The 25,114-nt window shown below is 43.5% G+C and overlaps 1 protein-coding gene across 1 annotated transcript in view; it reads right to left on the reverse strand.

Moving 5' to 3' along the window:
• Positions 1-954: 954 nt before the first annotated feature.
• The window catches only part of vps33a (VPS33A core subunit of CORVET and HOPS complexes), a 35,194-nt gene continuing 11,034 nt past the window's right edge, over positions 955-25,114 (reverse strand). The window contains 14 exon segments of the mRNA XM_038789878.1: positions 955-2,003; positions 4,187-4,355; positions 5,525-5,580; positions 5,583-5,661; positions 13,429-13,566; positions 14,054-14,121; positions 14,426-14,552; positions 15,703-15,767; positions 15,770-15,817; positions 15,820-15,848; positions 15,850-15,892; positions 21,802-21,979; positions 24,243-24,295; positions 24,298-24,355. Of these exon segments, the coding sequence (XP_038645806.1) occupies positions 1,810-2,003; positions 4,187-4,355; positions 5,525-5,580; positions 5,583-5,661; positions 13,429-13,566; positions 14,054-14,121; positions 14,426-14,552; positions 15,703-15,767; positions 15,770-15,817; positions 15,820-15,848; positions 15,850-15,892; positions 21,802-21,979; positions 24,243-24,295; positions 24,298-24,355 (1,305 nt within the window). The 3' untranslated portion in view covers positions 955-1,809.

Genomic DNA, 25,114 nt, shown 5'->3' on the forward strand with positions numbered 1-25,114 from the left:
GCAGGTACCAGAACCCATTTCTACCACTTAGCTCAAACTCCTCCAAATCCTCCAAGCTCGGAAAGCTGCCGTCAATAAACAGGTCCCCAAACCATTCGATCCCAGCTCGCTGACACCTCCAGAACCCCCCATCCAGCACCCTCCCTTGGTGCAAACCGGTGGTTGCTACAAATAGGTGTCCACACCATAAGGGGATCAGGGATTATGGGGAGAAGGCAGGAAAATGAGCATGAGAAACACATCAGCCATGATTGAATAGAGGAGCAAACTGAGATGGGCTGAATGGCCTAATTCTGCTCCAATGTCTTATTGCCTTATTCACAAATTTAGTCCTTAATAGACTGGCACCAGAAAGTGACCATGAAAATAGCTGGATTCATTAACATCTCTCCTTCAAGGAAGGAAACCTGCAATCTCTGTCCTACTGCAACTGCTGTTGATTATCATGTGGTTTGACTGGTAATTCTCTTCAGGCAACTAGTGTTGGGCAACAAAAAAGAAAATTGCTGGCATCGACAACTGGCCAAATGGCTGGTTTCTTTGTTGTATACATACCATATTATGATGACCATCACAAAGAATGAACCGATACTCAAACTACATTAGGACACAAGACCGCTGGTTGAGGTTTGCCAAACAAAGTTTTTCATACTAGCCCACAAGTTATTTAATTCATGGAACTCAGATGATTATTGTTCTTCCTCCTGCAGAAGTTGATTTAGTGTGTGTGTGTGTGTGTGCGCGCGTGCGTGCGCGGGGGGGTGTGTGGGGTGGGGGGGGGAGGGGAGGAAGGAACACAAAGTATTTGAATGGGAGGAATTACTGCCTGCATTTCACAACTTCAACTATCTGCAGACAATAGGAACATATTTCACCTGACTTAATTCTTGAAGAATCCTTGCTCTTTCTGCATTGATGTTAAAAAATTGATGTACAATAATAAGGTGCATAAAGCCCAATCATATTCCAATTTTTAATAAAAAAAACGACTACACTTTTGCTGAAAGTCAGTTCATACTCAGATTACACAATACAATTTTTCCTGAAACTATGTAACCATTCAATAAATAGAACAGTACATCAAAAATAAAGCAGAAAAGACCAGCATTGAGATTTAGTTTTACCCTCCGAGGGTAACAAAGCTTTTAACATAGTGTTAGATGGTAAAAGAGGAAACAGAAGTCAGAACAGGAGCTTAAGAAAATGAAATTTCAACGATTGATTCCACCAGTATTAACAAAGCTTCAAAGCATTATATTTACTATGATGGCAAAAAATGATGCATATTTATTAACCCTATTTCCATCATACTGCTTAGGTTTCTTACATTTGCATTTTGCCCATCAGTTTCTAAATTAAGGATGTTACTGCTCATGTACCTCGTGTGTATACCATGCATTACAAATTCTTACCCAGATGTATCAGCATTTCAGGTTTACGAGGATACCAGAGTGCTTGGAATTTGTGCAATGTGTGCATGCAAGTTAAATCAATTCAATGATACAAATGGTCTATGAATTCTGCCTATACAAACATGTTTCAGGCAGCTATAATGTGATTTCTGAAGCACACGAATTCCGAAGCATTTCAGTTCCACGTGCTACTCCACCATTAAACGATCTGGAGGCGACTCAAGAGGCAGGGCAGCTGAATGTGAACAGCTGTCCACATAAGAATGTTTTCCACATCCCAGGCCATGCTCAATTCAGTTTCTCAACTGAAACATATGCATTTTCCAAATGCATCTGGGAGTCAATAAACATTAAAAAAAACTTTATCTGGATCAATGCTGTCCATCACATTACCCTTTTAGAATAGAGATGGCTCTAACTTGTCCATCATAGATTTAATCCAGCTTGTTCCATTTATCAGTTTTGTGGTGGCAATAATATATTCTGTACCTCCGTCTTCCATCTGGGATAAGAATCTAAGTGCTGCAATTTCAGCATAGGTCACACCTCCAAGAAAGAACACCAGAGTGACTCGGTTCTCTCCCTGTTGGCCCTAGAGATCAGGAAAGAAAAAGGCAGATTTTATAATCCCCGCCTCAAAAATACACATTTAACTCTTCATTAGCCTACTAGTCTGGTCCTCCAAACACATTTTAGTTGATGATTTTCCACTTTATTTCACTCCCAAGGAACCATTTAAATAATGGAAATGCAATACCCATGGAGCAAACCACATGGTGTAATGATATGTATAATGCCAGTGTAGTAAAGGGTTAATATCTGAATCGGTGTGTAAATCAAACACTAGAGGGCGTCACTAAATCACTGTATACAAGGCAGCATCTCTTGGAATTCTGGGAGAAGCTGAAGAGAACATGAAGAGGGCAGAGTGAGAATGGAATGTAGAAATATAGCGTAATAGTGTAGTTTAATAGATAAAATATTGAATACTGTACTACAGATTCAGTATTATTAGTTTATTATCTGTAATTCATGTAGTGTGCGAACTTCATTTTAGTTGTGTAAAATAAATTAGTTTTGATTCAAAGTTCTTATTTGTATATTCTTTGTCAACACTACATATCTGCCGATCTTGGAGGAAAAGGCAAGAAATATAACATGTTACCAGTAGTGGTAATATAACACATGGCAGAATGCTATTTGTAAAATTCTTCCCTTTGTCTACTTAAAGAACACACTTGGCAAGAAAACGATGAACACTGATGCAACAATCTTGGAATTTATTTCTGAAACCATGGTTTACATGCTTTGGGAAGATACAGGGAAGCATAATAGGGGCATGATGGCCATTTTGACTTTGCTAGATGGTAGATTCAGCACGTTACACAGATACATAGAAGTCGGGAGCAAGAGGAGAGGAGGCCCTTTGCCCTTCGAGCCTGCTCTGACATTTATCACGATCATGGTTGTTCATCCAACTCAATAGCCTAATCCTGCTTTCTCCACATAACCTTTGATCCATTCGGCCCAGGTGCTATATCTAGGCATCTCTTGAATATATTCAATGTTTTAGCATCAACTACTTCCTGTGGTAATGAATATACAGGCTCACCACTCTTTGGGTGAAGAAATGTCTCCTCATCGCTGTCCGAAATGATTTATCCTGAATCCTCAGACTGTGACCCCTGGATCTGGACACACCCATCATTGGGAACATCTTCCCTGCATCTACCCTGTCTAGTCCTGTTGGAATTTTATAAGTCCTCTATGAATCCCCCCTATTCTTCTGAACTCTAGCGAGTACAATCCTAACCTAGGTGAATCTCTCCTCATACGACAGTCCCGCCATCGCTGGAATCAGTCTGGTAAACCTTTGCTGCACTCCCTCGAGAGCAAGAACGTCCTTCCTCAGAAAAGACGACTAAAATTGCACACAATATTCTAAGTTGTGGCCTCACCAAGGCCCTGTATAATTGCAACAACACATCATGCAAGAGCCTTCAAAATAAAAATGGATTGGGTAGTCCTGAAATGTAAAAATAAGGAGGTTTCTGCTTCTTACAATGTGATTATAGATTAGTACAATAAATCCATCGAGTCCATTTTCAGGCAGCTGCAGCTCCAGGGAATCTTACTGTTTCTGCAGCAGTATCGACCAATACATGCAAGTATCCCGACCTGCTTTTTGTCAGTGTGAATGACAAACTGCTTTGCTGTAATGCTGAAGTTTCAGTACACACACACATCCTTAACAGGGTATCAATCACTGTTCTGTCAAACTATTTCTATATTTCTCTTCCTCATCCAAACCTATGTAACCTCTAGACTTGACTATTCCAATGTACTCCTGATTGGCCTATTATCTCCCACTCTCCATGCATTTGAAAGCTTTGATCGCTAGGTCTTTACTACCTCCATGTACTGGTCATCCATCACAGCCCTGTTTGTTAGCATAATTTGGTTAAGCAACATCTCAATTTTCAAACCCTTGTTGACAAGTTCCTCCATGGTCTCACTGCACCCCATCTTTAACTCCTGTAGCCCTCTGAAATTCCTGCAATGGTCCATCACTGATTTTATCTGCTCTACAATTTGGTTATGCCTTCAGCTGTCAAATCCCCAAGCTCTAAAATCTGTCTCTTGGCTAAGCTTTTGGTTATCTGTCCTAAGATTTGATTATCTGGCAAAATTTTTGTTTGATGAAGCTCAAGTGCCTTGGGGGGGACACTTACCGTGTTAAAGGAACTATATAAATACAAGTTGTTGCAGCTTACGTTTTTTGTGCAATCCAGAAGGTAGTTGCTGTCTTTCTTCAAAATGAGGTCCCGGCAGCATCTTTAGTACCTCCTCTATGCTTCGCCATCCAGGACGAGCCAACAACTGTGTTAACCGCACACTCAGAGGGGCATAACCACTATACACGTAAGAGATATCATTGGGATTCTGTAATCAGAAAACAAAATTACATAAAATCCTTAAAGACCATTTTAAAGGATTTTTAAAAACTACATGCGGCATTTAAGTTCAGGCATAAAAACATATTAGACATTGTACTGCGAGACCGTTTTCAAATTAATCATTTTGGTACATTAAATGATTGAAATTGAACACAAGGATAAGAAGTTGATCAAGGAGTTAGCCAACAGGGAAAAGGAAAGTCTTCCAAGAGCGTGTTTGACATCTCTTGGATTACCAGTTAAAACTAATAAACCCCTGTTCAAGTGGCCAGTTCAAGTCTATCAACCTGTGGTGCAACAGTCAAAAATAAGTAAATAAGGCGAGAGAAATTGTTCATAAAAAATAAACCCCACATGTCAGACACCTCAATGCCATTAAACATTTGAAGGCTTTCTTGAAAATTAGGTCATGTGGTGATTAAATTGCTGGAGTAATAGCTACCATCACTTGCTCCCAGACTGAGTATTACATAAGCATCCATCCATTGACAACACTAGAGGACTTTATGTCAATCATTCCCATGAAAGTCGTACCATGTGTTACATTCATTAAGTGAGTTCAAGTCATTCCATTGATGTTTGGAGTAAAAGGTTTGGCAGAGCCAAACCAATGGGAAGAAGGCATTATAGCTCACCTCATATCTATCACTACAGGGGAGTATGTAGAAAATCTACAGTAAAAATTCATTTAGTAAAAATTTGCTTATTTGGTAATGAAGATTCACTTTGCTAATAATGAAACAAGAAGCGGTTGACTGTTTCACATGACAGAACTTTATTGTACCCAGTAAAAAAAAAAAGAGGAAATGTCCCTAGTTCAATTGCAGTCTCTTAACTTTTTCTGTGAATGGATTCATTTTCTTGTTGCATCAAAAATTCTCAAAGTTTATCTTTTCCCTGCTCCCTCGCAAGGCCGATTTTCCAGTAATGGAACTAACCAACTTGATTTTGATTCATCTGATCGACTCATTCCAGATAATGAGAATGCTCCATAAAGAAACAGGACTCTCTCTCTCTCCCCATCAGATTTAGAAAATGGTTAGTTTGAATTTATTCAAAGACTAAAATAACTTAACATTAAAATTCTCATTTTAAAATCTACTTTGTCGAATTGACATTGGTTATTCACATCAAAGGAGGTCTGAACTAACCAACCTGTTCATTGATGTCGTCCATCCAAAGGCGCAGAGTTTTTCTGATAGTTGGATATTATTCCTGGTGCTAGTCTGAGGTTTCAATAACCCAGCCTTTTCTAGGTTATTCAAGGTTAAAATGTGTTCATAACCATATGTCTGAAATATATAATAAAAGTCATGCACAGAAGAAGCAGAGAAAATCAAATTCTCTTTGTTTAAATTATGACCTCAAATCCCTAAAAAAGCTTATATCCTAAATAGTATTTGATACTCATCAAATTATGTGCTATAGACAATTAACAAGAACTTATGTAACTGTTCCTAAATGTTTTCATAGAATTTACAGTGCTGAAGGAGGCCATTCGGCCCATTGAGTCTGCACCGGCCCTTGGAAAGAGCGCCCTCCTTAAGCCCACACCTCCACCCTATCCTTGTAACCCAGTAACCCCACCTAACCTTTTATGGACACTAAGGGCAATTTAGCATGGCCAATCCACCTATCCTGCACATCTTTGGACTGTGGGAGGAAACCGGAGCAAATCCACGCAGACACGGGAGGAACGTGCAGACTCCACAAAGACAGTGACCCAAGCCGGGAATCACATTATAAATAAATTAATTCCTCAGTCATGACTGTGACACGGGTGGAAAAAAATTTGCACTCAGTAACGTCTATGAGATCAGCATAGAAATGAGTGCCGTCTGCTGGGGTGCATGGAAATTTCAGTGCAGCCTTTTAAAAGTCAGTTCTGGCTGAATAATGCAGCCACATAATGATAGAACAGATTAATTAAATTAAATGAAATGAAAATGAATGAAAATGAAAATCACTTATTGTCACGAGTAGGCTTCAATGAAGTTACTGTGAAAAGCCCCTAGTCGCCCACATTCTGGCGCCTGTCCAGGGAGGCTGGTACGGGAATCGAACCGTGCGCTGGCCTGCCTGGGTCTGCTTTAAAAGCCAGCGATTTAGCTCAGTGAGCTAAACCAGCCCCTAATAATAATAATAATAGCTTATTGTCACAAGTAGGCTTCAATGAAGTTACTGTGAAAAGCCCCTAGTCGCCACATTCCGGCACCTATTCGGGGAGGCCAGTACGGGAATTGAACCCGCGCTGCTGGCATTGTTCTGCATTGCAAGCCAGCTATTTAGCCCCATGTGCTAAACCAGCCAAGAGGTAGGACGTAGGACTTCCAGTAGCGGCCATGACCAGCTAGGTCGCATACACGGCAGCTCCCGCCGGGATCGGGCTTTCGGGCTGTTTAAACGGGGGCGGCAGCGGCACTTGAAGGGCGGATACCAGGGTGGGAACGGACGCGGAGAGGTTCCCCCCGGTGCTGTATGGAGGGAACCAGGAACGGCGCTGTCAAACGAGCAATTGCGGGGAAGGCGGCAGAGGCGGACAGGAAGGACAAAATGGCAGGATCAAGAAGCGTGGTGCCCAGTGGGCCAGAGAGCAACAGGACTTTTTGAGGAGCTCCTTCGCAGAACTAAAAACGGAGATGCTGGCCCCTATGAAGACCTCCATGGAAAAGATGGTGGAGGTTCAGAAGGTACAGGAGAAGGTGAATCAAAGAGGTGGAGAGGAAGGTGTCTGAGAATGAGGACGAGATCCTGGGCCTGGCGGTTAGGGTGGAGGCGCACGAGGCCCTACACAAGAGATGGTAGGCGAGGCCAGATGACCTCGAATATAGGTCTCGGAGTCACAACCTGCGGATCCTGGGCCTCCCTGAAGGTGCGGAGAGGGCGGACGCGAACACGTATGTGACTGCAATGCTGGAGATGCTGATGGGCGCAGGGGCCTTCCCGCGGCTCTTGGAACTGGACGGGGCGCACAGAGTCCTCGCGAGGAAACAGAGGGCAAATGAACCACCGATGGTGATAAGGTTCTACCACTTTACCGACAGGGGTTGTCCTGCGTTGGGCAAAGAAGGAGCGGAGCAGTAAGTGGGAGAACGGCGAGATTCGCATATACCAGGACTTGGGAGCTGAACTGCCTAAGAGGCTTGCGGGATTCAACCGGGCTAAGGCGGTCCTCTACAGCAAAGGGGTGAAGTTCGGGCTCCTGCATCCGGCGAGACTTTGGGTAATGTACCGGGACAGGCACCACTACTTTGAAACGCCGGACGAGGCGTGGACACTTATTAAGCATGAAAAGCTGGACTTGAACTAAGGGGCAGCTGCACGTGGGTGAAACGCGCTGGCGGAGATGTGTAATTGGGGGTTGGCCTCGTGCAAGATTGTTTGTAGAATTTAAGTTTGTTTGCTTTTTTTTCCCTGTTTTTTGTTTCGGGGGCGGGGTAACACCCGGGTTGTGTTGTCCGGCGCAAGGGAAGGATCCGGATGGCACTTGCCCTCTTACCCTGTGGGGGAGAGGGTTGGGTTGGGGGCCTGAAGGACGAGACAATAGTAAGATTGGGGATAGAGGCGGGAGCGGCCGGGGTCAACATGGGTCAGCTGACTTATGGAAGCGCAATGGGGGGGAAAATCAGTGCTAAGCGGATGCTTGGCAGGGGTGTGTGTAGTAGCGGGGGGGCTGGGGAAGGGGTGCTGCTTTGCTGACTGAAGGGGAGTCAGTTGTTGGGGATAGATGGAGAGTCGGGCTGGGGGTCCTCCGGCGGGAGGGCTGGAGCGAGCTGAGGGGGCGCGAGCACGTGGCTGGCAGAGAAAGGGAGAAGGCTAGTCGACAGGGGGTGGGGGGGGGTTAATCCCCCGGTCCAGGCTGATCATGTGGAATGTGAGGGGCCTGAACGGGCCAGTCAAGATGTCCCACGTGTTCTCGCATCTAAAGGGGTTGAAGGCGGACGTGGCTATGCTGCAGGAGACGCACTTACAACTCGCAGACCAGACGAGGTTGAGGAGGGGATGGGTGGGCCAGGTGTTCCACTAGGGGCTGGACTCAAAGACCAGAGGGGTGGCAATTCTGGTTATTAAACGGGTGGCGTTTGAAGCAGGGAGGATCGTGGCAGACAAGGTGGGGTAGGTACATAATGGTGAGTGGCAAGCTACAGGAGGCCCGGGTGGTGCTGGTGAACGTGTATGCCCCGAACTGGGATGATGCGGAATTCATGAGGCGCATGTTGGGTAAAATCCCGAACTTGGAGACAAGTAACTTGATTATGGGGTGGAGGACTTTAATACTGTCTTGGATCCGCCATTGAACGTCTAAGTCCAGGTCGGGAAAGAGGCCAGCGGCGGCCAGGGCCCTGTGGGAGTTCGTGGATCAGATGGGGGGTGCGGACCCATGGAGATTCGCGCAGCCAAGGGCCAAGGAGTTCTCCTTTTTCTCCCACATCCATAAAGTCTACTCACGAATTGACTTTTTTGTGTTGAGCAGGGCGTTAATCCAGAGGGTGGAGGGGGTTGCGTATTCGGCAATTGCGGTCTCTGACCATGCCCCGCACTGGGTGGATCTGCGACTGGGGTGGAGTGGGGGCAGCGCCCTCTCTCGACTGGCAAGTATGCAGTCAGGCAAGGCCCCGGGTCCGGACGGCTTCCCTGTAGAATTTTATAAGAAGTTCTGAGCCCACTCCTCCAAGAACCTTTAACGAGGCAAAGGAGAGAGGAACCCCCCCCCCCCCGACGATGTCGCAGGCATTGATCGCGCTCGTTTTGAAGAAGGAGAAGGATCCGCTTCAGTGTGGGTCCTACAGGCCGATATCGCTCCTGAATGTAGATGCCAAATTGCTGGCAAAAATTCTGGCCACCAGAATAGAGGACTGTGTCCCAGGAGTGATCGAGGAGGACCAGACGGCTTTTGTCAAGGGCAGGCAACTGAACACAAATGCGAGGAGGCTCCTGAATATTATTATGATGCCCTCGGAGGGAGGGGACGCAGGAGTAGTGGCTGCAATGGTGCGGAGAAGGCCGTTGACAGGGTGGAGTGGGAGTACCTGTGGGAAGTGTTAAGTAGGTTTGGATTCAGGGAGGGATTCATAGGGTGGGTCAAGCTACTGTATCAGGCCCCCGTAGCGAGAGTGTCCATGAACCGGCTGAGGCCGGAGTATTTCAGGTTGCACGAGGGATGAGGCAGGGGTGCCTCCTGTCCCCATTACTATTTGCCCTGGCAATTTAGCCATTGGCCATAGCGCTGAGGACTTCAAGGAACTGGAGGGGCTGGTGAGCACCGGGTTTCCCTCTACGCCGATGACCTGCTGATGTATATTTCGGACCCACTAGAGGGGATGGGGGAGGTCATGCGGATCCTGGGGTTTACGTTGAACGTGGGGAAAAGTGAGCTGTTTATAATCGACGCGAGGGCTCAGATGGAGAGATTGGGGGAGCTCCCGCTCAAGATAGGTGAAGTGGATCTTTCGATATTTAGGTATACATGTGGCGAGGAACTGGGATGCCCTACATAGGCTCAACTTATCTCGGCTTGTAGAGCAGATGGAGAGAGACTTTAAAAGGTGGGGCATGCTCCTGCTTTCCCTGGCGGGAAGAGTGCAGACTGTGAAGATGACGGTTCTTCCCAGATTCCTGTTCGTTTTTCAGTGCCTCCCCATTTTCATCCCCAAGCGGGTGAACAGGATTATCGCGGGGTTTGTGTGGGCAAATAAAACCCTTTTTTCGTTATGTAAAAATTTTGGTCGAAAAAGCTTTAATAAAAACAATTTTTAAAAAAAGTTAGGACGTAGATCACTCATTGAACACGCAGATATTTTAACTCTATGTCCCAGTCTTTTTCTTATACTTTTCAAAATCTGCAGAAAGTACCAGTGCTTTGATTCAGTATCTTGCAGTATGACGAACCAACTCACTTAATCCGAATTACTAACAAGCACAACCTTAAAAACACTTCCTCCAATTCAACAGATTAATATTGCCACAATTCTCACTCTCACTCGAGTTCCCCTGTACCACTTGGCATATTCATTCAAATGCCAGTCTTCCTCCCATTTACACAACTTTCTTGGAGGGGAAATCAGAGCACAATCCCAAAAACAGACAGGCTACTAGAGGGGGTCATCACCGTTATAGCACAATCATCACCATCATAAAATGCCAGGAAACTTATGGATATCATTCTCTTGCCACAGGAGATGGGGAGTCACCTTGTGAACGCATGACTGTACTACAGCTTGGTTCATTTAACTAAGATTGGCCATAAATACATGATTGCACCCGTTCCATTCAAGCCGACTGCGGCGATTAACTTCAGAGCCAGAGAGAGCAGTATAGGGAAATGCATATGGCTGCAATTGCTATTTTGGTGGAGTGCGTTCATTCACATTTCCTAAGTTTGACTTGTGCACATTCTACTGTGCTAGTCTGGGGGGAGAAAGGAGGCAATATGTGTACTATATCCTTTTCAAATACTCTCACTATTCTCTGCTCCATCTGGTGCTGCTCCATGGCACTGCTATAGAAGGTATGTTCATACCGAATGGGAACCTCTTGCTGAGGGAAAAGGAAACGGTGAAAATTCACTTACAAATATTACCCTTCTAGAAGCATGTGTGTCGGCAGAAAGCAGGTGGGTGGTGAAAAAAGATCCTTAATACCTATCCCAGCTAATACTGGCAACATCTGCACAATATAATTCCCAGACTAAGTTACTCTGTTCAATGTGAGTGGAAAGTTAGGTCTTCAATTTTGTTACCATATATTTAAATGAGGGAACTCCGGGAAGAAATTAATAGCATAAAACTAGCAAGACAGACTCTGCAAAATTTTCCTGAAAGTTCGGGGCAAATTAAAGGCTCTATTTCAGCAAATCACACCGCCAACTCATTTTGATTTCTAACTCAATTATTGCAAGAAGTTCTTAGTTTGTGGGTCTCACACATCATATAGTCAGAAGGTTACTCAGCATATCTAGCTTGCACAGTATTTTATGAGGGGTCATGGACATTATTACTGATGTGATGAATGCAGGATTTTAGATATATTGGATCATAAACATTTGGCAATTTAAGGATTAAAGTGTGTTTGACTGCAGTAGTGATGTTTTTAAAAATAAATCTGGTTTTTGCAAGACCAAAAAGGGTTTAGGAGCCAGAGGTGAAATTGACCAGAGTAGTGTGTTTTCAGCCTGGGGAGATGTAATTGCTGGGTAGAGCCACAGTATTCAGACATTTTGAGAAAGCCGAGTTCTGATCTGACTAACCCTTTAGACCACGAGTAGGGTCTTCTGCTCCCAGTAGGATAGATTTAAAAAGAGTAATAGTATTAAAGCAGGGTAGACTTGAGGACAAAGGGAAAGCTGAAACAAGCCAGTTGAAACAGAACCCCTGCAGACTCTGGCTGAAAGCCTTCAAAAAGCTAACAGGAGCCAAATTTGTTCTGGGAAGCAAGTATTACTCTGTGCCATTTAGGATGCATTGAGAGATGTTTTTTTCCTTTCTTTTTTTTAAAATTGGGGATAGAGATAGTAATTAAGGGCATGATATTTACTGTATTGAGTAGTATTGTTTAAGGGGTAATTGCAGGCTACTTTCGGGTGTGTTGTTAAAAATAGTTTAATTGTGTGCTAATAATAAAGTTAAGTTTTAAAATATCAAATACCTATTTTGTCGTGCAATCACTTCTGGAGCGAAGTATTCTTTCCACAAAGTCTTAGAAGATAAAATATTGGGGTTTTGGTTCAGTATCCTAGCCATTGTTGGGGGACTGGGATCATAATACTGAACACTGATGCTTCATCTCACCTTAATAATCTGTCATCTAGCAAGTTATGAACACAGTGATCCAAAAGATTCAGTCAGGACAGAAAAAAAAACACTGTTGAATGTTGTACTGCTCTTACTAATCTAGCAGTTTAGCAAAGGGGCAGAATCAGGTCTTAAAACACCTGCATATTCTGTCACATTCTCAAAATACCTTTTGTATAATTAATGATGTTGCAGATCCAAATACAATTTTGTAATGTACTGATAGCTACATTATTTGACGCATGTTACATTAGTTCTTGAAACTAAAGAAGCTGTGGTCATGTCTTACATTGCCCCCTATAAAGACGGCCGGCGTGCATACAACCCATAAACGTGGTGGCAGCAAACAAAGCTGAAGCTTAAGACAGCAAGGAGAAGTTAATTTTTCATCTCCCAACTCATTGTGGTGATAGAAACAATTAATACCAAAGAGGAATTTACAGTCTTTAATCCGAAGGTGCTGGATCAGCAGCCTTTCAAATTTCTTTGGTTTATGTGTTTCAACCATTTAGCTCCATGTTGCAGTGGTACAACAGCTTTGTATGAAGACAAAAGATTCACGTTACAGTATTACAAGTAAATTAAAGATTGCCTGTAATTCCAAATGTGTTAGAATTTTGTTTTCAGAAGTATCAAAGTGCTGTAACTGCAACTGTATGCAACTTTCTTTTGCCCCTCCATAAATTTCCAACTTAACAGTAAATAAATCTTGTTAGCACAGCCTAAAATGTTTGGTCCATCATATAGTATTATTCCACCCAAGAGGATTATCAGGAGACCATGATGGGTATTGTATGCATCTTTCCACTCTAAAACTCACAAAATGGTTGATTATTAGTCCTGTCACATACCAAACCAAACCATCCAGTTCACAAATAAGGCTGACAAGCGTTGGATCCTAGAAGCGTAGGTCAACTGTAAACTGCCTCATTGTTGTATTGTGTAGGTTTTGGAAGAAGCCCTTAATACATGGAAAATGTAGCAATTTACATAAACACTGTACTTGTAAATTGGTTACCACACCAACATCCATTTGTGGGGAATCAAGTTAAACAGCTAACTGATTGATAACTTCAAAAATGACATGCAAGTTTACTTAGAGGAATATTCATGTTTCATGACAGATTGCCTTTAAAAAAAATTCATATTTCTCATCACTGTGAATGAAACAAGTCAGTCTGAACTCTAAACTGACTTTTCCCAAATATACTGTAAAAACAGAAGTGGTATTTCAGTATGAAGTTAAGTAGATTAATTATGCTGTCTGACCTGTAAAATCTCTCTCTTGTAGTAGTCCAGCACTTTCTGTTTCAAGCCATTATTGCACACTGACTGCATGCAAACAAGTCGCAGAATCTTTATCAAAGGTTCTTTTTGAGCAATGGAGTCTTCAATGTAACTATTAACCTGAAGGAAGAAATGCAATTGGTACTTGAAGCAGTTCCATTTGAGCAAACTCACATTAATGAATTATCAGGTCAGATATTGAAGAATTGCAACCAGTTCCACTACTTCTAACCAAATAGCCACTCAGCCGAAACTAGTACCATCAGCGGCCACATTCAAATTGCTTTTACGACAATACTTTTTCTGCCTACCTAACAATCAAACCCTGTTGCAATGTATACCTCATGTCCCTTGCATACTTGTCACATCAGTATTTAGTTACTTCTTCAGTGTCAAATGCTCCAAAACATCTCAATATTACTATTCCTACATTTAAAATGAAATAGTTTACCTTCTAGCAGATACTAACCCGGAAGGATATGATATTTAATTATAGATTTTTAATGGATGTGTTAAATGTAATGGCTGCCAGCTAATACAGCTACTTGATGGAAATGGAAGTGCAGTATAAACACGTTTAAAAGGACAAGCTGTGGTTTGTTATTACCTTGTCAGTATCAATCCCAGACATAAATTCTTGTTCCACAGTCAAATTGTCAAAGAATGTTTCCGATGCTAAGAGAAAACAATTACAGCAAGTAATAGACGGCTACTTTCAGCAAAGTTGATTTTCAATTAGCTTATTTGATTATTCTTTCAAAACTTTTACATTCAAGGTCAAGAGCGATAATTCTAGGAATCAAAAGGAAATCAAGGGATATGGGGATGCTGTGCAAATGTGGAGTTGAGCGTGAAGATCAGTCGTGATCCTCCTGAATGGCGGAGTAGGCTTGCTCCTATTTTTCAAGTTGTGAAAACCGTTGATATTTAGAAATAATTTAAGAGGGGGGACAATTAATATATTTTTTCAAAGCTTTACCTGTAATGTCTTTGATGAGTTCAGCAATAGATGTATGATTAGCTAGTGAGGTTCTTGCTGCTTGCATGTGTGGAAGCTGGGAGACAAACTGTTTAATTTCACCTACAGTCTTTGCATTATGTCTTCCCTGCAAAAAAAAAGAGAGTTCTGGTGATAATTACAAACTAGTTTTGATACCATTTCAAATGAAAAGAGCATTTCAATTTACTTTTAAAAAAAAGATTTGCTTCCCTCCCAAAGGCAATCTATGTTACTAAGGTGATAAGAATTATGCAGGATCACCAGCTTGAGTGACCCTCCCAATAGACACGAGCATGACATTCTTCTTAATAGCATGCGCCAGAGTGAAATTTACAGTACAAGAAAATAACACCGAACTCCAGGATGATGCTAACATCCTGCCAAAGGTCCTGCCCACGAAACCTTCCTTAGCAACAGTGCCTTATAAATGGTATAGAATAGGTGGCCAGTTAGTTGGTTTGACAAGTTATACAGAAAATCTATCCCTAGCCCACACTTTTATCCCTGACTTTCTGCGTTACAGCAGCTAGCAGAGTCAAATCGGGGAGGCATAGATTGTCTTTATAATTGCCCCCAGCTGCACCTTGTTATGCATCTTAATATTAATTAATGCATAATAATTTTAGTCAATTTGATGAGGACTGAAGAATTATACACTACAATCCAGTTTTAAAAACAATTGAAGCATTAGATACTTCATGAATTTTAAATAGCATACATCTAGCCGACTGCTTTCATAATGAGAATATTGGTAGATTGAAGAAATTGGGCAAGTTGAGACACGGAGGTGTTAATGAAGCCTTAAAATTGTGCAGATGCAACTCCTAGTGTTAGAAATCTAATGAATATTTTTACTTCCCAACACAACACTCAATATCCATTGAAATTCAGATATAATGTTGTTCAATTGAAATATATATTGATTGGCAAACGTCATTTATTTGGTAATTCTTCATCATTTATTGATAATTAACAAACCAGAATGTTTCAAAGCATCCAACTGAATCGGCTTATGCCTAGATTTTATCGATAAAACGTCAGGTGAATTGTCATTTTCTTTTCCTATAATTAATAAGCCAAACAAAATTCTTACTGCAACAAAATAAAAGTACAATATTCCCCAAGTTACTCTGCAAAACAACACAGAGAAAGCAAGGTTTTAGGACCAAAGTTAATTCTGTTCTGACCTGCAGAAATTAGGAAACAATCTGCATCACTGAAGGCGTAGCCATCTCAGACTTTACAAGACGCATTACCTCAAACGCGGCAGAGATGAACTTGGCCTTTTTACTGAGGACTGAACCAACTGCATTGAAGTTTTGTCTCTGATTTCGGCATAGAGTTCTTCAGCAGAGTTTAACTGTAGCTTTTAGGTTCAGTGGGAAGATCTCGGCCAGTTTCATTTGTTTTTTGGTGCAAATTTCTCAGGAGGCAGTTTTACATTAGCTGAAAAACGTAAGTCACAAATATAAAGCCAAGAAGCATCAAAACAACATTTCCACATTATAAAAGAGAATTGACTAGTGTCTTTGGATTGGGGTGACAGACAGGAAGAAAGGGCAAAGGGAGGAGTTTCAATTAACCTATCCAGGAATTAACCTATCCAGAAAACAAAAATTGCTGAAACACACCACTTGAATCCTTGGTGATGCATCTGACCCCAAGATTAGCTTCCAACAACATGCCCACACCAGCAACAAGACCACGCTCATTTCCAACTCCATAACATTTCCTGACTCTGCTTTCTCTCAGCTAATCTGCTGTTGGAATCTTAATACAGATCTTTGCTACCTCTATGTTGATTGTTTCATGCTTTCCTAGCCTCCCACCCTAGATGAACTGGAGCTCAATCAAAAACTCGGTCACCCATATCCTCATTTACATAAAGATCATTCATCCATCATCTCCTGTGCTTGCTGACCTACACTGGATCCTGGCCCGGCAACATATCAAAATTCTCAACCTGTGTCTTCCAAATTCCTCCACGGCCTTCCCCCTTCCATTCTCTGTAACCACTTCCAGACATCCAAACTTCACACATTTCTACACTCCTCCAATTCTGGTCTCTTGATTTTAAGCGCTCCACAATGGTAGACATCCCATCGGTTGTGTAGGTCCGAAGCTTTGGATTTTCGCTCTCCAGATCGCTCTACAAGTCTCAATAAAACCTACTCCTTTGGTCAACAAACTACTCCTTTGGTCAACAACCTACTCCTTTGGCCGACGGTGCTAATATCTGCTTATGCAGCTTGGTGTCAAATTTTGTTTGATAGTGCTCATGGAATCCTCTCGGGATGAGGCCAAATATGGTGTGTTACTTATTTGCCAAGCCTGGAGTACACAAAAAAACCCCACCAAAAACGATGGATCTTCAAATGCTAGTTACTTGTAGTGGAGCATTAGGTCCAGTATTTGCACATGGATTTTCATTAGCTCATTTAAATATTAAGGATCACTGTTCACACAAAAAAAATATTAATAATCAGAATTCAGGTCAACATACCCCTTTATCTGAATGCCCTTATCTGATTATCCTAGGATGTATAATGGGAAAGAACAGCCTCTGCAAGAAATGGTACAAACAGAGGTAGATTTTGGAGGAGACCTCTTTACTGCTTTGGAATTGAAAACCATGCTTAAGAATAGAAGCAACAGAGATATGATTCAAAACAATAACTGATTTACAGGCGACTTTATCTACAGCAAATTATCACAATATGCTAACTAGTATCATTCAACTTGATCAAAAATTGTCTTGGTTGATCCCTTTCCCAATTTTAAATGGAAGATAATAATGCAAGTTTAATTACTTTTTATTTCCTCTGAATCACATATAAAAAGTTACCTATTGGTAAGTTGCTTAGCTAATAATATCTCAACAATGTTTCCGAAACAGTAAATGCAAATTTCAATGTTGTGGGGTATGGGGAAAACACAAGTGGGTTTAGGTGTGGATATTCAATACAGAAACTGCACACTCGCACATACAAGGACACCCATACCTGTCTATGTGGAGAGACACATGGAGTTGTAAGTGGTAAGACATCAACAAGGTCATTATAAATGGGGAAAGGCTATACTAATCCTGAAAATCCCAATTTTCAGCATCCCATTGTTTCTCAAAAAGATCCCATCACATTACCCTCCACTGAGCCTCCTAATTAAAATGCCCTGGTGTAAGTCCCAAGCGAAGGTCAAAAACATATAAAACAAGGAGGGGGGGGGGAATAATTCCTTTTCTTCTGGGAAATGTTTATGTTACAGGACAGATCTAAAGGTACCAGCAGCCTTCAGTAAATTGACTATGGCCATTCATTATGTGTGAGTTTAAATAGTGAGCATCATTAGGGTGTTCATTTCTGGGAGGGGGCACTGCAGCTGAAACTGGTAGTCATCCAAAATATACCTGCAAGCATTGCCTGCAAGGTGCAGGAACCTCTAGTTGATTTCCACCCTTGCTGATCCCTGAATATTAAAGGCCCATTGTCAATGTCCTAAACTGGATGTGATGAAACCAAAAAGAAAATGATGGAAAATCTCAGCAGGTCTGGCAGCATCTGTAGGGAGAAGAAAAGAGCTAATGTTGCGAGTCCGATGACTCTTTGTCAAAGTGGGAAATATTTATACTGTGGAGTGAGAATGAAAGATGAGTCATAGCCACAGAAAACCTAGGGAAACCAGGTGCTAATGGCCACAGAAACCAAGGGGAAAGAGGGCAGTCCCCAGAGAGAACAAAAGGTGTGAACGGTCAAACAGCAGAGAAACTGACATCAGAGGGTAAACTCTGACAGATGTAGATGTGGGGGGAGGGGAAGGGGGGAAGCAAAGTGGAGAAAGGGTGAAGGAAAGGTGGATAAGGTGATGGGGGGGGAGGGGGGGGGTTAATATATATATTAAGAAAGAAATGGTTAAAGACAGTTAAAATAAAATGGGATGAAAACAAATGGGTTGAGGAGGGGTGGAGCTAATCATCTGAAGTTGTTGAATTTGATGCAGAGATCGGAAGGCTGCAGCGTGCCTAACCAGAAGAGATGTTGTTCCTCCAGTTTGCGTTGAGCTTCACTGGAACATTGCAGCAGGCCAAGGACAGACATGTGGGCATGGGAGCAGGGTCATTTGATAAAATGGCAAGCAACAGGAAGGTCAGGATCCTGATGCGCACAGGATCGAAGATGTTCAGCAAAGCGATCACCCAGTCTGCGTTTGGTCTCTCCGATATTGAGGAGATAACATTGGGAGCAGCGACTGCAATAAACCAAATTGGAAGAGATGCAAGTGAAACGCTGCTTAACCTGGAATGAGTGTTTTGGGCCTGGGATGTTAAGCATGGAAGAGGTAATGGGGCAGGTGTTACACCTTCTGCGATTATATGGGAAGGTGCCATGGGTGATGGGAGAGGAACTGTGTATGGTGGAGGAGTGGACTAGATTATCTTGGAGGGAACGGTCTCTGCGGAATGCTGAGGGAGTGAAGGAAAGATGTGTTTGGTGGTGGCATCACACTGGAGTTGGCGAAAATGGCGGAGGATTATGCTTTGCATACGGAGGCTGGTGGGATGAAAATGTGAGAACGAGGGGGACTCTATCCTTGTTCTGGGAGGGAGGGGAGGGGGCGAGGGTAGTGGCGCGGGAGATGGACTGCACATTATTGAGGGCCCTGTCAACAACTGTAGGTGGGAAATCACAGTTGAGGAAGAAGGAACACATTTTCAAAGTACCATTTTGGAAAGTGTCATCATCGGAACAAATGCGACGGAGGCGAAGTTGAGAGAAAGGAATGGAGTCCTTTACAGGATGTAGGGTGCGAAGAGCTGTAGTCCAGACAGCTGTGGGAGTCAGTGGGCTTGTAGTGGATATTAGTAGATAGTCTATTGCTGGAGATGGAGACAGAAAGATCAAGGAAGGGAAGGGAAGTGTCTGAGGTGGAACAGGTAAAAGTGATGGAGGGGTGGAAACTGGAAGCGAAGTTGATGAATTTTTCCAGGTCCGGATGAGAGCATGAAACGGCACCAAAATAGTCATCAATGTATCAGTAAATGAGTCGTGGGAGTGGACCTGGACAAGGAATATTCCACATACCCCATAAAAAGGAAAGCGTAGCTAGGACACATGCGGGTACCCAATGTTACACCTTGGATTTGGAGAAAGTGGGATGAGTTAAAGGAGAGGCTGTTGAGAGATAGAACGAGTTCAGCCAGGTGGAGAAGAGTGGTAGTGGATGGGAATTGTCCGGCCTCGTTTCGAGAAAGAAGCGAAGAGCTCTCAGGCCATCCTGGTGTGGGATGGAGATGTAGAGAGATTGCACATTCATGGTGAATAGAATGCGGTTAGGGCCCGCGAACTGCGAGCTGTCAATATGATGCAGTGCATCAGAGGAACCCTGGATGTAGATGGGGAGGGAATGGACCAGAGGAGTGAGGATGGAGTCAAGATAAGAGGAAATAATGGCTTGATGTTCAGTAGTCTTGTCATGGTCCAGGGGGAGGTAAGAGGAAGTATCTGAGAGTTGGCGCTCAGCCTCTGCGAGGTAGAGGTCAGTGCGCTAGACGACAACAAGCACCCCTTTTGTCGGCAGGTTTGATGACAAAGTGAGGGTTAGACTTGACAGAGTGAAGAGCAGAAAGTTTGGAAGGAGAGAGGTTGGAATGGATGAGGGGGGCAGAAAACTTAAGATGGCCAATGTCCCGTCGACAGTTCACAATGAAAACCACAAGGGCAGGTAAATGTCCCGGCGGTGGGGTCCACTTGGAGGAAGAATGTTGGAGGCACGTGAAAGGATCAGTGGAACGGGGGGAGGATTTCTTGTCCAAAAGAAGTGGGCACGGAGACAAAAGGCGACGAAAGAAGAGTTCAACATCATGTGGAGCCCGGATCATTGAGCTGGGGACCTACGGGTACAAAGTGGAGTCCTTTGCTGAGAACCTTTGCCAGACCCTCCAACAGTCCCAATCCTTCTTACCCTATTTCTCCCAGGCCCAGCCCTTGCTGCTGCGTGTTCACCATTCAGGATCCTGACCTTCCCATTGCTTGCCATTTTAACAAAAGACCCTGCTCCCATGCCGACATGTCTGTCCTTGGCCTGCTGCAATGTTCCAGTGAGCTCACTCAAACGGAGGAACAACATCTCATCTTTCGGTTAGACACGCTACAAGCCTTCCGGTCTCAACATCGAATTCAACAACTTCAGATGATCAGCTCCACCCCCCCTCAACCCATTTGTTTTCATCCCATTTCATTTTAACTGTCTTTAACCATTTCTTTCTTTCTTGATATATATTAAACCCCCCAACCATCTTATCCACCTTTCCTTACCCTTTCTCCACTTTGCTTCCCACTTCCCCTCCTCCCACATCTACATCTGTCAGAGTTTACCTTCTGATGTCAGTTTCTCTGCTGTTTGGCCTTTCACATCTTTTGTTCTCATCTGGGGACTGCCATTAGCACTCTTTCCCCTTGGTTTCTGTGGCCATTAGCACCCGGTTTCCCTGGGTTTCTGTGGCTATGACTCATCTTTCATTCTCACTCCACAGTATAAATATTTCCCACTTTGTCTGTCTGTTAGCTTTGACAAAGAGTCATTGGACTCGAAAACGTTAGCTCTTTTCTCTCCCTACAGATGCTGCCAGACCGGCTGAGATTTTCCAGCATTTTCTTTTTGGTTTCAAATTCCAGCATCCGCAGTAATTTGAATTTATACTGGATGTGATGAGATAACTCAGCACATAACAAAAACAGAATCTGGGATATTGCTTCTCTGTATGGCTCAGTGGCCCTATGCAGCAAATGTCTCAGAGATCAACAGATCTTTGAGCAGAATGTGGACACAGTATTCCAGAAATGAGAGCCAGCACCGTTTTTTATGTTGAGAAAAACAAAATCAACATAATTGAAGTGGGTGATAACGGTTTCAAATCTCAGGCAAATGGTATTAACTTGCTCGTCCTTATCTATAATTCCAGAATTAAGTGTTTATGAAGCATACAAGATTCCAAAACATGGGAGTACATTATTTTCCCTTAAACATTTTGCAATTAGGACCAAGCACGGTGGCGCAGTGGGTTAGCCTGCAGCCTCACGCGCCGAGGTCCCAGGTTCGATACCTGGCTCTGGGTCACTGTCCATGTGGAGTTTGCACATTCTCCCCGTGTCTGTGTGGGTTTCGACCCCACAACCCAAAAATGTGCAGGCTAGGTGGATTGGCCACACTAAAAAAAAAATTGCCCCCTAATTGGGAAAAAAATGAATTGGGTACACTAAATTTATTAAACAAAACATTTTGCAATTGCTGTAGAACAAAATGTGTATTTATCGGTCATTACAAATGCAGGCAGCAACTGTAGATTTTTCAGAACTTACTATTTGGAATGCCATATATTTCATCAATCAGTCCTTCATAGGTCAGCTGTGTTGCTAGAGGTGTTAACAAGTCAACATTACGATCAAGTAACAGGAGTTTATCAAAAGACGGGTAAAATCTGGTTCTGACTTCCAGCAAAATTCTCGTTTCAATTCTTAGCATCATATTTGCCACCAGCTGTGGAGAAACAATCAGGGTTAAAAAATCATGAAACCGACTGACCATGAACCGAGCTCTTGTTTGAACCTCCCACAGTACCGAATTTCCAAAAAAACTAACACTCTTGGCACCACATTTATCTCTTAAATTACATAAAGTTAAGGGCCCAGAAATAGAGCCAGTAGCAGATTTCAGATCGCCATAGCAAAATATATGGGAACAGAACTTCATAAGTATCGCTGACAGCAGAATTGGGGAGATAGGGCAAGCGCCAGATAATAAATCCCCTGTAGCATACCCTGGGAGAGTGGGGAGAAAGATGACTGCTGGAGGAATAGGAGTGCGTTGTGAAAGGACCTAGAAAATCTAACGAGTTTGACAGGCCCCACAATCTCTGCAGACACCACACCCAAGCCTACTGAATAGTGAAACTTTACAATTGTTACTGCAAGATGCATTCTCTCCCTGCTATGAAGTGCGTGATTTTCATAGTCAACAATAACAGGATCACATCATCCATTCACTGTCACTGAACACAATTGTAGATAACATTTATCTACTTTATAAAATATCTCTGTTCTGCACCAGAAGTTAACGATGTTGAATGGTCACTTCCGGTGACGGCAGGAGGGAGGCAGCCGCGCGTTGGAGGGGCTCCCGTTCGGAGGCAGCTCACAAAACACACGGAGGCAATGAGGAAGGAGATGGCGGCGGTTTTGAAAATGCTGGTGGAGGAGGCGATTACCCCGGTGAGGATGGCGGTGGCGAGCACAGTGGCGGAGGTGTGGGAGCAAGGCGAGGTGCTGAAGGAAGTGGAGACATTATTGCAGCACAGTGATCAACTTACCTCAATGGGGAAGGAGATGCAGAAGGTGATAGAGATCAACAAGGATCTGCGAGGCAAAATGGAAGACCTGGAAAACAGATCCAGGCGTCAGAATTTGAGGATTGTGGGGCTGCCGGAGAGTATTTTGCCACGATGTTGGCGAAGCTATTGGGGGAGGGGGAGGGGGAGGATCCCTCCCGATATGAACTGGATCAGGCTCATCAGTCATGGAGGCCTGTACCAAAGGCGAGTGAGCCACCAAGATTACTGACTTTATGCTTCCGTAGGTACAGTGTAAAGGAGAAGGTCCTGTGCTGGGCCAAGCAGAAGCAGGTGGTGCAGTGGGCTGGAGCTGGTATACGCGTATACCAGGACTTTACAGTGGAGCTAGCGAGGAGGCGGGCTGCCTTCAACTGGGTGAAGAGGGCGCACTGTACATTAACAAGGTGCAGTGCGGCATTGTATATCCAGCGAAGCTGAGGGTGACTTACAAGTTCAAGGACTTTTATTTTGGGATGGCGGAAGCAGCGGAGGAGTTTGCGAAGGCAGAAGGACTGTGGCAGAATTGAGAAATGGTCTTGTACCAATGTAGCCTCATGACTGTATTTTTTCTTTTTTTTTGTTTCACTGTGGGCTGGTGTATGGGCTACAGGAGCCAACGTTGTGTATATTTGGACAAGGAAAGAAATGGGACTTTCAGTCGTAATGAGGGTTCTTGGGGCGTGGGTGTGTACGCAGGGTTTGTGTGCTAAAGGGGACTTCTGGGTTTTCCTGGGGTCGGGCAAGGGGGAAAGAGACCCGGGCGGGGGCCTCCACGCTGGCCAGTTTAAGCCGGCCAGTGAACGGGGGTGAGGTGAGGGGAGGGGCTGCGGCCATCGGAGCCTGGCAGAACAGGGTCCGATGAGTCTAGCCGGGGTGGAAAGTTGCGGGGAGCAGTTTTACAAGAGGAAGTGGAGGGGAGGAGTTGGGGTGGGGTTTAACAACTTTTGGGGGTCATTTACGGTACTCTTTCGGAGGCTGGATGGCATCGAGTGTCGGGGGGGGGGGGGGGGGGGGGGGGACGACGACTCTATAGGTTAATGGTGACCATGGGCGATTCCGGACTCCTTTCCTTTTTCTCCTTTGGTTTTTTCCCACCGTGGGAGGGTTTGTTTTTTGATGCATATATTGACAGGTGGGCTGTTGGTTGGGGTGGTGGGAGGATGGGATCGTTGTTGATGCTAACGGTATGACTTTGTATCTGTTACTGTTTACTGCTTGTTGGGGGGGGGATGTAAATTTTGATGTAGAACGATGGTTTTGTTGCAGCTCAAACTTAATCAAATGACATGCCAAGTTACATAACAATTAAAGTACATTTGACACTTATCTCAATTATAACAGTCATCCTCAAAATCTTATTCTTTGCACTGAAGACCTAAAACTTACAAGCAATATGGAAAAGGTTGGACATACCCGTGCACATTCACCTTTCCCAAATATCTGTGGGATGGTTCCGTACAAGTTGGCAGAGTCATTAGTCCTTGGCGCCATGGATAGAACGGTCTGTCATTCTCTAGATAACATTCCTATTTGCAAATATAACAAAACTTTTCATTATTTTCTGTAAAACAAGGCCCTTAACAGTAAATCAGATCAGCTTCTTGTGGATGTTAAAAGTGTCCATCTGATTCACTGGAGCTGCTGGAAATATTATCAACTTTGTTTATAATTTTAGAAGAAAACAAGTGCTCCCACCTGTCCTCCCTGTTCCCATTTATTTTATTTCTATTATTATTGGTCCGTGGACCAATAATTGGAATGTGTCTTTAAGCAGTGGCTTAAGCTGAGGCAGCCTACTAGTCAGGGCAGTGTGTTCCATGAATCTTGGAGAGGCAAAACAGCCAGGTGAATTTTAAGCACCAGTTTTAGAGGGAGTTGGTTCGATGGGCTGGCTGGCAACCTGCGGGTTAGCCAGGGATAAGGTGTTCTGGCTGACAGCATCAGTGATTGGTTCCTGTGTGATGCTCGGGAAAGAGAGAGAGGAGAGAGAGAGAGAGAGAGAGAGAGAGAGAGAGCTGGGCAGAAGTGATTAGATCTTCAAAGAAGGTCCTCTCGCTGAAGCAAAGAACTGCTTTGTTGTTCTAAAACCAGTGAGTGCTTGGCACATCTATTATATATTTGAAATGATCTCTCTCAAAAATAGACAGCCTTGCCAAAGTAAACCATCTGAATCCTAGAAGGAAGTAGTCAAAATGAAAGCTCTAACTCGATCTAGAAGCCCTCTTGCATTGGAGATCCTTTGCTTTTATTAATATTTTCTTTCCTCGCCACCACTGTTTTCTTCT

Source organism: Scyliorhinus canicula, chromosome 1 (genome assembly GCF_902713615.1).
Source record: "Scyliorhinus canicula chromosome 1, sScyCan1.1, whole genome shotgun sequence".
Lineage (NCBI taxonomy): Eukaryota > Metazoa > Chordata > Chondrichthyes > Carcharhiniformes > Scyliorhinidae > Scyliorhinus > Scyliorhinus canicula.